The sequence below is a fragment of the Diadema setosum genome, chromosome 4, assembly GCF_964275005.1.
Source record: "Diadema setosum chromosome 4, eeDiaSeto1, whole genome shotgun sequence".
Taxonomy (NCBI): Eukaryota; Metazoa; Echinodermata; class Echinoidea; order Diadematoida; family Diadematidae; genus Diadema; species Diadema setosum.
In genome coordinates this window covers 32,037,090-32,051,665 of record NC_092688.1, presented here as the reverse complement: position 1 = coordinate 32,051,665, position 14,576 = coordinate 32,037,090, and the positions used below count along the sequence as shown (strand labels likewise).

The 14,576-nt window shown below is 38.7% G+C and overlaps 1 protein-coding gene across 1 annotated transcript; it reads left to right on the top strand.

Moving 5' to 3' along the window:
- Positions 1-799: 799 nt before the first annotated feature.
- On the top strand, positions 800-14,367 carry LOC140227143 (MAP kinase-activated protein kinase 5-like). Its single transcript, XM_072307575.1, has 11 exons — positions 800-862; positions 3,572-3,928; positions 5,282-5,371; positions 6,380-6,475; positions 7,173-7,253; positions 8,099-8,286; positions 9,064-9,184; positions 10,468-10,598; positions 11,390-11,508; positions 12,258-12,362; positions 14,276-14,367. The coding sequence occupies exons 1-11, from the start codon at positions 836-838 to the stop codon at positions 14,365-14,367; spliced, it is 1,407 nt and encodes a 468-aa protein (XP_072163676.1). The 5' UTR covers positions 800-835.
- The last annotated feature ends 209 nt before the right edge of the window (positions 14,368-14,576 follow it).

Sequence of the window (14,576 nt, the reverse complement as noted above, 5' to 3'; positions counted from 1 at the left end):
AATATCCAGGAACTGGCCATGGAGTATAAATCGTGCTTTCCTGTGTGAAAGCGTTCCATTGTTAAAGGTACAGTATTGGTGGAGATGAGAATTGAGCTTTTAACTTTTTTGCGAGATACCAAGAAAACACTTATGATACAGTACAGAGCATACCATTTTAAGAGGAATTCAAAGTTTATTTGATGAAAATCGGGTTTGGAATGACTGAAACATCCAAAAACAAAGTAAAACAAAGCTATGTGGGTCCCACACTTTATTAGAATTGCTCTTTTTTGGATATATCTCAGCCATTTCGAAACCAATTTTCATAAAATAAACGTTGAATTCCTCATAAAGTTATATGCTCTTTCATATTTCAGAAGAAGTTTCTCATTATCTCACCAAAAAATATTAGAAACCTGAAATTAGGTCTCAACCAAAACTATAGGATCCCTTTAACGTCTCAAGTCTTTCCTAAGTGAAACCTCCACACTTCAGATTGTTGTTGCTGTATACACCAAACCAGTAGTCTAGAATGTGATAATGAAATTATTTCGTCGTATAGACAGTACATGTATGGCGAAAAGCAATCATTATTTATTTTTTTTTTTACTTTTAAATAAGATTAATAGAGAATGGCCAACAACGACTTGATCATAGGCTAGCAATAGCACAAGCCGCACCGCACATCATCGATCATACACAAAACAGTACAAATGAATGAGCACATAAATTGGAGAGTGGATGGGATCCCAGCAGCACTGCATGCAAGGTTAAGCTGTCTATAATTTCAACAAGGCATGTTTTTGCAGCATTTGTAGACTAGTGCCGGTAGCCTCTACAACCTGTCAAAATCATGAGTGGCCAATCCATCAAAATAAAGGTAAACTAATAATTGTGTTATAATGATTTATCTCTACTGTCAGTGTCAGTGACAGTGTCACTGACCAAATACGCCGCAAAAGTTTAGCTAGGGAAGACAAGGACAAGGTTGCTTAATTGTAAATTGTACTTCATGATTGTGAAGTGTAACGTTAATACAATACGTTAGTTGTACTGCAGTCGATAGACTACCAACTTATGCCATGGTCGTGACATGACAGTGCAACAATGTACTGCCTGCTGGACAAATCGACAAATGACTGGTAAGTGGTATGGCCTGGGCTGGTTTTGCTGTCAACCTTTTTGCTGGATTCATTGTCATTAATTTATGTGGCGAATGCGCACGCTGGTCTTTGATTTTGTATGGCTAGAATCTATATGCAATATGCTGGTTATCTAATTATTTACATGTAGCTGGCTGGTTATGGTTATGCCTCAAACAATCAAAAAGTCTTCATACTCATAAACATAGCGTAGAGTCTGGGGGGGGGGGGGCGGGGGCTCCCCACTTTTTTGCACCCGTTCATAGAATTGGGAATACATAGGGTGGGTGTCACCAGTTTGGGCCCCACGCCCCCCCCCCCCCCTATTTTTTTTTTTTTTTTTTTTTTTTTTTTTTATCCCAGAAGTTGCACTAGAAAGAAAAGTAGAATGATACCTAAGCCTAAGGTAACTGCGACCAGCATTTGGGTTCTCTTGACTCAGCACTCACTCTTTTGACTCGGAGTCTGAGCGCTTCTACAGTATAACTGTGTTACAGAGTTGCCCCGTGGTTAAGTGATACCTAGTTTGAGCGCAGTAAAGTCCTTTAGTTTTTGCGCTATGAGAAAGATGGGCAGAAGACTTTTTTTTTTTTGTATATTTTTTTTTTGCTTGTCAGCTGAAGAAACCCTGATGTGGGCCCCCACCCCCTCCCCACTTTTCAAAATGTGGCATTGGCCATGAGGTATTGGGTCAGGAATAAGAATCTAACAACAAAACCTTTGAAAAGTTAGGAATTCATGTTATGTTTTCTGTGGGTTTTTTTTTTTTTGTGGGGGGAATGGGTGTTGCAATAATGGGACCATCAAATTTCCCATGTAGCATTGGAGGCCTAACTTCTTCTTTTTTTTTTTTAAAGAAATATGAGAGTAACGCAAGCTGACCATGATTCAACCAGAAAGCCATCCCAAATTTGACTGGCTGTTACATGCAGCGGCCACCTAAACACTTTCGCGCACGGCCGAGTCTTGGCATGGGAGGTCAAACCTTTGTCTGGGTGCCAACATATCACATGTGATTGTGAGGTACTGGACAAGGATAAGAATCTGGGTTTCATGAACATCAATTCATCATTTAGGTTTTGAGTTTGTTTGCGCATATATTTTCAGTTCCCTCTGTCCTTTATGGCAACATTTCGGTAATCATGTAGAAATGCACACCATGCACACCTACCATTTCCTTCCTTAATTTGTCAATGAAAACTTCTTGTGGCTATCAGAAATGTCAAGATGGACCATATCTGACGGTTCCATGAAATTTCATAGTCAATTACAGAAGAAAAGTACATTGTAGCTGATTTTGACTCAGAAGTACGCCGATCGACGGCTGTGTCAGCGTAGCATGATGGATGATCGATTATGTGGAAGAGCGATATAACGATGATAATCGATCGTTGTAGTCTGTGATACAGCCGCTTGTTTGGTGTTTAACCACAATAATTACGTCGGCTCGACAGTAAAATGTGGAAGAAAGAAAGTGATCTTGATGCGTCTGTTTTTTATCGTTTTAGTTAATTTTCTCCTGCGTGTGACTGTATATCTGTCAACATTTTTTGCTGACTAAACATGAATATTGCACAATAAAATGGATTTTTACTTCACAACAAAAGCAAATACTGGGGTTGCAGTTTTTGTATACATAATTAAAAAAATGAAATTGAAATATAAATACTATCATAAAGACAATTACTTTCTACTATAAGTTGAATTTATCAATTAAAAACATATTACCATTTCAATTTCAATATTCTGTTTCTTTTTAGGTAAAATGAGCACGTTATGAGAAGTCCACAATAGTAATACACACTTTTTGTAATACTATTCTCATTAATTTATTACAGTAGGCCTATAAATTATGTAGATTACTAGAAACAAATCCCCTTTGAATTCAACTTCCTTCTCAACTTCTTTTCTCTCTCTTTCTCTCTCCCTCCTAACGCAAATAGCCGAACCTTTTTCTTCCACCTTTCCTTCAACCTCATTCTATTCCCTTCAACACTATTCAAATCAAATTATTATTATCAACTTTTGTCATGACTTCGACTCAGGTGAGCTAACAATAAGAAAAAAATGTGAAAATGAAAGTAGGGACTACACGTATTGCACGAGTCAAGTTCGATATTGTTAGTAAGCGGCTAATTAGAGACTACCAGAATCGATTATAATCGTTGACATCGTTCTCTGCGAAATCGGTGCACTACTTACGTCGGAGACTATGTTCACGACCGACGTACTTTTCAACTCCGATTTCTCATTTTTCTTACCTTTTCGGCTTTCTAATTCCATGAAAACTCTTTGATATGGTTCAATTTAGCATATCCAATAGCTGCAAAAAATTTGATTGACAAACGGCGAAGGGAACGGTAGGTGTGCATTTCTACATGATTACCAACATTTCTTGATAGATGGTTAATGCTCCCTGGATTAATTTCTGATATCTTTCCCCTCAGACTGCCTCCATTTTGGAGGACTACTCCATTGACTGGACCCAGAAGTTGGGGACCGGCATCAATGGTCCTGTTCGCCCCTGTCAGCACAAGACTACCCAGGAGCGGTTCGCCCTCAAACTCCTCCCGGACAAGCCCAGTGCCCGCACCGAGGTTATGCTCCACGCTCGGTGCAGCGGCCACCCCAACATCGTGAAGATCGTGGAGGTCTTCTCCAACGAGGTCCAGTTCCCGGGAGAGCCGTTCCCCAAGAGCCGCCTCTTGGTCGTCATGGAGCTCATGGACGGGGGAGAGCTGTTTGACCGGATCAGCAAACAGAAGCGGTTCACGGAACGGCAGGCTGTCATACTCACTAAGCAGGTACAAGTGTACTAGACTGGTGTGAGGTAGCTTTGCTGCCAGACAACATCAGAAATAAGCCTCAGTCACAACCCGCCATACTTGCAAGTACTTGCTGTCTACTTGCAAAAACTTTGGCAAAATTGGGGGATCCATATGTAGTTAGTACCACCTCAGTATTGATTTTGGAGCATGCAGACATGCTGTAGCACTTTTAGGACACGAAGAACTTTTGCTGTGTTCGGGCTACGGATTCATATTAAAGTACGGGTTGATGTACTCCCTCCCTGCTCTTGCCACTCCCTCCTCATGTTTTCAGAAAAACGTGAATGCCGTGGTCTCCGCCAAAATCTTACGGACTAAAAACACACATGGTGGGTTGTGACCAAGGCTATAAATATTCTTTAGGAGGATTTGAAATCAGCATGTCTTGCTTGTATGTAATGTCTACCCTACCTTCTCCTCACAGAAATAATTGCATCAGGGAACTAATGGCAACAATTCAAGAAGAATGTTACTAGCAATAGATAAGAAGATCTTTATCATCACAGTGGTGATTATTTCTCTTAAACATGTTATTAATATTATTGGAGAGTGTATAAATGGCCTGGTACAAGAACGGAAGTTGTGCATCACTGCTTCCATAGAATAGTGAAATCAATATTTTAGTGACACCTGAAATAGTACTTGAATAAAAGTACACTTAAGTAATTATTAGTGACAGTGGTTAATGGATTTTTCCCTTTTATCTGTTATTTTTGTTTCAGGCAAGTAATGAATGTTTTAAACGAAAAGAATCTGGTGACACGAACATTTCTGGCATTGCAGTCATTATTTACTGTATTAAATTGATATATTGTTATGGTATTGAACCTCCATATAAATACCGTCTTATATTTCAATAAGTCTTTATGAGCTATAAAAGTTGGGGTAGTGGAAAACATCTTGATTTGCTAAGCTTGCGCGGCAATTGTCTACTATCATAACTAGAAAAGCACTCGAAGAGCACAGACCTCTGCCAAGCCAGCAACTCATTTCCACTCTTACACGCATGCAATTTCCCAAAATAGAAGCCTTTTGTTTACGTCATTGCAAGGCGCCTTGCCCGAGCAGAGCAAGCCGTATATGCCAAAAGATGAAAAATCCTTCAAAAATCCATACAAATTCCAGGATCACTACCAAAATTGAATGAGGTGTTCCTTGTGTCAATGTCGACTTTTTATGCAAGTTTCATTTTAATTCGTACTGAACTTTTTGAGTCATTTTGCAAACAGACAAACCAACACCGATGATCACTTAACCTCCTCCTTCCTTGGTGGAGGTAATAATATGCCTCAATATTGATATATGACTATTTTTCCCTTACATACTCAGATTGCATCTGCTGTGGAAAGGTGCCATAGTCTAAACATTGCACATAGAGATCTCAAGCCAGAGAACCTGTTACTGAAGGACAATTCAGAGGTATTACCACTCGTACCACTTTCTGATTACAGTACAGTGGATTTCCATTATAACGAAGTCCTTACGACCGGCAGTTTTCTTTCGATATATCGAAATTTCGTTATAACCAAACAAATAAAGAATAAAAGACATATAGCCGATAATATTGTAGCCTAAATTTTTATTTCATTGTAACCGGAATTTTGTTATAACCATGTTCGTTATAACGGGAGTGCACTGTATATTGCAACGAAGCAATGCTTTTGAAAATGGCTAGTGAAAGAGCAGGAAAACATGGAGAAAAGTCTGATGTTTCCTGATATTGGTGTCCAAGAAGATTTTTGTGTACATGTGTGCCGTTAAATTTTAGACAGAACAGCTGCTGTATGCACAGAATTGTGTTAATCAAATCATAGGCCCTGGCTTTATAGTCAACCATATCATATTTGTGAATATGATTTGTTGACAGTGTTTTTGTTTTGATTGTTTGGTTGTTGTTTTTCCCCTTATGTTTTCATTAAGTATAGAAATATGCATGATAAATCATTGAGAATGAGATTTTTCCATTGCCGCAAAATGTTTCCTTTTCAAAAGAGCTTAATGGTTTTACATTTGATTGTGTTGTAAAAAGACACAGTGTTCAGTGGTGACATTATTGCAGATGTGGGTTAGTATAGGCATTGTGATAATCATTCATTTTTTGAATGCAGTAATCACAACAGCTAGTGTTGTCAACAGGGATCTATCAAGAGTAGTCATATAATTTTGGATATTTCAAACAGTTGATACATTTGCTTATTCTTAAGCATTGAGTTCTGAGATCAATGGAAAAAGGAAGGGTTTTTTGCGTGTCTTTTTTTTTTTTTCATTGTTTCGTCTGGAAGCTATGACAGCCAGGAGAAATAGTACTGTGGTAAGCGCTGTTTGTGATTCCAGATGTAGACTGATGATGACTAAAGTCTGGTTGAATGTTGTCATCACAGAAGTGGTTCTGTTTTGATTGTTTTCAAACTTTTTTTCCAATTTCAGGACTCCCCAGTCAAGCTGTCAGACTTTGGATTTGCCAAAGTTGACGATGGAAACCTAATGACACCTCACTTCACTCCGTACTATGTAGCACCTCAGGTAAGCTTGCGTCATCTGTCTTTCACAGCCATTTGGGTTCCATGCCTTGTAATAAAACATAACATAATTTTTAAGTGTGAAAGGGGGTTATGCATGGAGGGCATTTGATTTCATTCTGGAAACGGGCACAATTTCAGTGTAGAGAAGAGAATGCTTGGTCGCATTTTGTACAAGTTCTTGTAGAGCAAGGTCTGAAGGCACATTCGGAGGAAAGAAGTGAATGCAATGATCCTTGTGTTGAAAGATAGCAGCATGTAATAATGTGAAACAGATGAGTATTGCACAGTGCGAGGGTAATAATGTAGGCATTGGAAAGCATCACAGCAGTGAATGAAGTGTTTTAGGTTATTTCTATCACTGCGCCCCTATCCATGTGATGGGTTCTGTGAGTTTTTAGGATCTATACGTGTATAAGAGTATGTATTCTTGCACAATAGGTAAAACATACCATCCATGAACTTCTGAATATAATGACTATTAACCCAGCCTATAGTACGTAAGATGTTCATCATCGTGGTAGTAACTGCAGAAATAAGCCTAATCTTCTAATCTCACAAAGCAAGGTAAACACGAAAAATGATTACGACGTTTCGGCCGCGAAATCTGCTAGCCTTCATCTGGCAAAGTAGACCGAGCCTCTTCCCAAAGGAATTTTGCATGCTGTAATCAAAGTTTTCTCAACATTTGCCTACTTCAGGTCCTAGAAGCCCAGAAGAGACAGCGAAGGGAGCAAAGGAATGTCATCCAAATGGCCCCCAAGCCATACACCTATGACAAGGTGAGAGTCTGCATGAGTGGACCATTTCGTTATCAATGGAGTGCCAAAGTTATGATGTCACAGTCTTTTGTGAAAGCTTGGGTTGGAACCAGGTATGAGCGTAAACACTTGGGCCAAATGAGGTTGTTTAGAACGAACTTCCGTGGCATTGAGTGGCTATGATATCATGCCTTGTTACTCTATCTGAGGAACTTTGAGATGAGGACTTTTTTTAAAGTCTTTCCAGTGTATCTTTGTGGAGATTTTGAGTAATTGTTAGAGATTAATTGAAGATAATATGAAATCAGGTACTGCTACTATCTCTGGTGTTGCCCGTTAGATGACAGCTACAAGGGGCCCACTACAAGGAGTCAACAAGGAGTCTTTTGAATCCCTTGTCAAACCATAGTCCAATCTGAACTGAGTAAGTTGGCATCAGTGCCTTTCAGAAATGACTGTGATAGTTGCTACATGCAACTCTTGCAAATGAAGAAAAATAAAAAATGATAAAGTTATATTTGAACATTGTGACTAGCTCTCATGAGGATTTTTGTTTTTGTTTTTGTTTTCCTCGGCAGACCGGGTAATGAAGTTTCATTTTGTGTGTATTCCTACATGCTACAGCAGCTAATTTTGTTTTAGAATGGTCATCTTCCTTACAAAGTGAACACGTTCTTCTTTTTCTTTTTCTTTTCCAGCAGTGGTCATTATGAGCAACTTTGCATTATCACAATAGAGATTACAATTTATTGACACGTATGACAAAGAAAGAACATTCATTGAGGAAAATAGTTCATGGGTACCATAAATCGCTGCAAGAAAAGGAGACCTTATCTACATAATATGTCAATCATCAAAATTGGCAGGGGTGTGACATGTGGTCCATGGGTGTCATTATCTACATCATGCTGTGCGGTTACCCGCCCTTCTACCCGGACACGCCTAGTCGCCAGCTCTCCAAGGACATGCGGCTAAAGATCATGGCAGGCCAGTACGAGTTTCCGTCGGAGGAGTGGGCCCTCATCTCAGACGAAGCCAAGGACGTGGTCAAGAGGTGAGCTGCGTAGCCTTTCACCTTACGAAATTCCAGGACAATAATGAATAAAGGTCATGCATCATCACATTACTCATACAATTCCTTGCCAGTTTTGTCGCGACTCGTGTGACATAACATGTAGCAATGTATTCAGTGCATTGCATTAATACAGTGCACTCCCGTTACAACGAACACGTATAACGAAATTCCGGTTACAACAAAGTAAAAATTCAGGCTGAGACATTATCCACTCTATGTTTTTTTATTTTTGTTTATTTGTTCAGTTATAATGAAATTTTGATACAACGAAAAAAACTGCCGGTCCTGAGGACTTCATTATAACAGGAGTCCACTGTAGTTTGAATTGCTGTTTAGTGTTTAATATGGACCATACCACCTGAAGGCGAAGTTACTCGTTTGATCAGGGCTGTACACTGTATGGTGAAACTGTGAAAATTGAGTTGGTTCGGAAAGGATACTTTCTTTTCTGTCAAGAAATTGCCCAAAAAAGCCCAGGTCAAAGATGATTATAGAATCCATTTTGATTACTAATAGGTAACATTTCACAGGACTTTCTGTTTTTCAGGACCTTCAGATGGAACAGGCTGATTCTTTGTAGAGTTACCCACATGGTCTTTTCGCAAACCGTTCTTTTCATACTGATGGAACCACAGATGCTAAATCACTGGTTGATAACAAGTTTTTGCACTTTTTTTTTTTGGGGGGGGGGGTGTTGCAAATCTGTACAATTACTTCATTCCTGTTGGTATGTGCATGTGTGAACTTTATAAACAGGTTACTGAGAGTGGATCCAGCGGAGAGACTCAACATTGAAGAACTGGTATCTCACCCGTGGCTGAGGGAAAACTCTGCTCTGAACACAGAGCTTCACTCACCAGCCATCATGCTAGACAAGGTAACTTTAGTAGTCATACAGGTTATTCCCCAAACATTATTAATGCTTGTGTGAGTATATTTCATCATGAGATGTCTCATTCAATATTAGATGTGTATATGATTATGATGTCTATAACTACCTCTATACATAGTGTTGATTCTTGAGAACATATCATCAAGATAGATCATAGTGTCCTTAAATTTCATATTTCTGGTGTTTCTTATATGTATATGAAACTGTCCATATGTCTATATGATTGTATAGCAGTGCATAATCATGTCGGATGATCCCTTGTATTACAGTTATATTACTGTCAAGGTGGGAATTTTTTTGTGGTGTTAACATTTTTGTGCATTTCACATGACCTGAAACTCGAGTGACAATGAAAGCATGCAAATATTTCTGCTTGCCATATGTTCCAGCAGTTGATGTCTTGATTCCATGAAATTAGAAACAGGTGGAACTCGTCTTATCTGGCCGAGCACAAAAAACTATTCACATGAAAATATCCACTCTTACAGTATATGTCATTATCTGCTTATAGAATGACATATGTGGGCAAGTATAATCTAAGAAAGCTTGGATGAATATCTTGAATTGGAATCATGGTCTTCATGAAAATGAATTTTTATTTGGTTTTGCCATAACTCGGGGTGATACATTAGAGTTCTTGCTCCTACATAAAGGACAAGTTCACCTTCATAGACATGTGGGTTTTGTGAATGCAGCAATATTAGTAGAACACATCAGTGAGAGTTTGAGGAAAATCGGACAATCCGGTCAAAAGTTATGAATTTTTGAAGTTTCTGCTCAGTCACGACTGGATGAGAAGACTACTATAGCTTGTGATGTCACATGTGTATGACATAAAGTATAAAGAAAATTCAACATATTTTTACTTTTGTCGCGTAACAAAAGAACACTCAACTTCTCTCTTTCAGAAGGCAAGGGGAATAATATTACCCTTAACATATGTCAGTAACAAGTCGAAGAAATGTGCACTTTATTCAAAAAGTAAAGTTTTGTGAAATTCTCTTTTTGTTTTCCTTATATCGTTGTACGCATGTGACATCATACACTGTGGTAGTCTTCTCATCCAGCAGTGACTGCACAGATACTTATTCATAACTTTTGAACGGATTATCTGGTTTTCCCCAAACTTTCACTGATGTGGAACTACTAGTATTGTTGCCTTCACTTAATCCACATGTCTATGAAGGTGGACTTGTCCTTTAAAACGGATGGAGGGGATTAAAAGGAAGAGTAAGAAGTGTTGTGTCTTTACCTGTCATGTATTGCAGAATATCTTGGACAATGCAAAGCAAGTGCACAGTGAGCAGCTGACCAACATGCGGATACCAGAGTGCAAGGTGATGCTGAAACCGGTTGCTAAGGCAAACAATCCCATCGTCAGGAAGAGAATACACAGCAGGTGAGAGATGGACTCCAGAGAAAGATGCAGTTTGAGAAGTGTTTGTTGTTGGTCCTTCAGAAGCTCCAAGCCATGTGCATAAATCATGCTTTCATAATAATCAATCGGAGGGCAAATAACAAATTTCATGAAATGTATTGTAAATCTCATGAGTACAGTCCCCCCGTGAAAAACCATGTTGAAGACCCAATCTATAGTGACCACGTGTCCTAATCAGCCACTTTTTGTTTCTCTTCAGTGAGTGCTATAGACGGGGGTGAATGTATATTCATATGAGCTAATAAATCCTGCCACTAAATCTGCATGAGACTTGCATTGTTTGCCAAGTTCTGTTTCACTCTGATAAATCAATTCCTCTGTTGAACCCCCCCCCCCCCCATAGAAAGTATTGTTTGTAAAAAAAAAAAGTGTGTTAATGCACCAGATTTTATCATTTAAAAGATAAGCTTGTCAAATTTCCCTACCATGTGTGTGTGTGTGTGTGTGTGTGTGTGTGTGTGGGGGGGGGGGGGGGGGGGGGGGAGTACCCAATCCAACCATCCCGTATCTTCACTCTCTCGCAATGTCTTTCTCCAAACTGTCACAGCCATGCATTATGCACCTTAGCAGACTATGACAACATTCTTGAATAAACTATGAGAAACTGACTATGGGTCTCAAAATCTTAGAAAAAAAAAATCATGCAAGTTCTTGTGAATATATTCATGTAAATTGTAAATGTAATTGAAATACAAAGTTGTTGATGATGATGTGTCTATTCTACATTAAACCACGGCGTGAATATTCTTCAGGGGGCAATCCGTGGACAATAGGACTGGCGAGACCCAGCCGCCAGCCAAGCAGAAGAAAGAAAATGATGGAGTCCGATGTCTGAGGGATGTAATTGCACACTGTATAGTCCCACCTAAAGGTACATAAGAGTTTTGAGTTTGAGCTAGTTAGATTGCATGTATGTGTTGAATTACTGCAAGAGTAGCTGCAAGCAGGGTGGAGCTTTGAAGAAAAGACAAGGGAAATTGAAGAAAAAAAAAATGTATTTGATAAAAGCAACAAAATTGAAGCAGAACTTGGGGCTAATGCTGTTTACATGTCGCTTACTAAAATGTGAAAACAATGTCTTGGTTATTGGATTTAGCAAGCACTTGACTCCGAATTATTGATTTTATATGAACATGCTCAAGGTGTGCCAAATGGTATTTTCTCGTCATCAAGACTTTAATGGCATATTTGTTTAATTTCTGTTGAGACCTAATGAAATGTGTATATTTGTTTTAGTTAGATACCCATATAATACAATTTTGTAGAAAGCAATGTTGTCTTTAAATAGCTGTTATGTCATAAATTGAATAGTTTTACAGACAGTGATAAGCTTTATTAAATAGTAAATGTGTATTGCCAATGTGTGCACACAATGAAGCTAAGCATCTGGGGCATGTGTTGAAGAGAAATGTAAAGAGATAGATTAGCAAGATACAGTGTATGAAGTGCCAAGTGTGCATACAAGACAGTGGAGTATATGAAGTGCCATGTGTGCACATGTGAGATGTAATATGCCATATCTTGAGATAACCTGTAAAGTGAATGAAAGGATGGACAGATATCATATCCTATTTTCTAGATCTTTATCTGAAACTGTTGTCACTTCTTTTGTGTTCACAGATGCTAATGGTGAGGATGCTCTGTGTGAGCTGATGAAAAGAGCGTGTCATCACAACCAAGACTGCCCCTCCCTAGACAAAGCCTTAGAATCCCTTTCGTGGAATGGTATGTTCCATTTCTGCATCATACAGCAGATACACTGTCCCATCCATATAGAAACCAAAGCAAAAATGGTACTCGTACATTATCCTTATTGAAATGAATGATGCACATTTTTTAATTGCCCTGCTATTCCAACCACAAATAGTATTCATGCAATCACCATTGATACTAACATTATCATGAGTGTTATTGATTTTGTTGTCAATGTTCCTGTTCTGATTTTTATGCCTCCGCCACGAAGTGGTGCCGGAGGCATTATGTTTTCGGGTTGTCCGTCCGTCCGTCCGTCCTTCCGTCCGTCTGTAATGAATTTTGTGGACAAGGTAACTATCAAAACCTTTTGAGGTATCCTAATGAAACTTGCCATGTAAGTGTATTAGGGGGTCAACTTTTGGGTGCACATGCTCAAGGTCAAAGGTCAAAAGGTCAAGGTCAAATACATAAAATTTCACTATTTCCATCATATCTATGCAATGCCTGAAGATATTTTCTTGAAACTTAGTGTATACATGTATTACCCAATTAAGATTCTCTGGTGAAAGTTTGGTCATGAGGTCAAAGGTCAAGTAAAAATATTAAAACTTCACCTTTTTTCTCTGTACCTTGAAAATTGTTCAAGGTCTCTTCAGGGAACATAGTATATATACATGTACTGACTGGCAGTGATTATCTAGAGAATTTAGGGTTCATGGGTTCAAAGGTCAGGGGTCAAGGGTCAAGGGCAACACTTCAAAATTTTACTAAATATGTCCTTCATGTTTATGCAAAACCAGCAGGATTATTATTTTTTTTTAACACTAGATGTATGCATGTTTAACCTAATAGAGATTCTCTGGAAAGTTATTTTTTTCTTTTGTTTTTGCCTCAAAGGTCAAAAGGTCAGAGATCAAGTGAAAGTGCTGAACTAAGTTTTTCCTCCATATCTCGGAAGTGGCTCAAGTTATCTTGAAACGTGTGACATATTTATGCATCTTCTGCCTGACAGTCATTATCTTATGAATTTTAGGGTCAAAGGCCAGAAGAAAATGGTAACAATTTACTATTCAATACAGATATTGCACTTTCTCTCCGTACCTTGAAAATTACTCAATGCATAAACGTATGAATGGGTCAGAGTCAAGTTAAAGTCCGTAAATCCCAAATACATGCTCTCCTATTCATCCAATTAAACCTAGGTCAAGGAAGGTGAGCATTCAACACATTTGTTACAAACTTGTCATTTTAACATTTTGCCAATTTTGTGACAATGTAATCGCACATTGTCCACATGTACTATTTAGACCTATTAGGAGAATGATGCATTATGGCGGAGGCATACCAGTCGCCATAGTGACATTTCTAGTTGCTTTTTGAAATGTTGGTATGTTTCCCCATATGATATTGTTCTACAGTTATTTCATGAATAAATGGCTAAGTTGTCCAAAGATCAATGTGAATATATTTTATTACCCAGAATGTACATAGACACTTACCTAAAAGCAGTTTTCTGTTGAATACCCTTTCTTTTAAAAAAAGCGCAATTCTATTTTTCTTTCTTTTTTGGGAGGAGTTTGAATGCCTGATTAAAAAGCTCAATGCAGGCTTTGCTATTGTGGGCATCACTATTTTGTATTTTTACTGATGATATCAGGAATGTTATGACAACATTTTTATTTTCTCATTCTCTGTGTGTCATTTCATCCTGTCATAAACAGTTAGGTTGTATTCAAAATGCAGGTCAGTAAAGTCAAGAGTATTGATATAGTCTATGCCTTTTGTTTGTATCTTCATTTCCCCCTTTTCTTTGCAATTCATGCTCAGTTACATATGATTTTGTAAAATTTGCCCCATGAAATTGAAATGTGTGTTTAGAGTGGAACTCGAGTGGCTCCATGATTATCAACATTGCTTTACATCATTCTTCCATCCTGTTACAGGTCAGCAGTTTGCCGACAAGGTAGACCGTTCCCAGCTGGCTCTGCTGCTGAAGGGCATCGTCGACTTGAAGTGCTCTTCCTCCAATTGTTGATGCAAGTTGCTATGCTTTGGGAGCAGCCATGATCTTCCTAATAGTGTGTTCGTGTGTGTGAAGGCTGCCATTGTCATCACCCAGCACTAGCAGAACAGGATCGAAAGGGGTAAGGGACCACATCAACGAGACTCAATGTGGAAGGGCGAAGGGCCTGCTGCAGACTACTCCAGTAAGATTGATTATAAACACATTGCAAAAGTCCAGAT

Coding starts and splice junctions, on each gene's coding strand:
- LOC140227143 (XM_072307575.1), top strand. CDS start 836: ATGAGTGGCCAATCCATCAAAATAAAG. Junction 8,287..9,063: donor GCCAAGGACGTGGTCAAGAG/GTGAGCTGCGTA, acceptor CTTTATAAACAG/GTTACTGAGAGTGGATCCAG. Junction 12,363..14,275: donor AGAATCCCTTTCGTGGAATG/GTATGTTCCATT, acceptor ATCCTGTTACAG/GTCAGCAGTTTGCCGACAAG.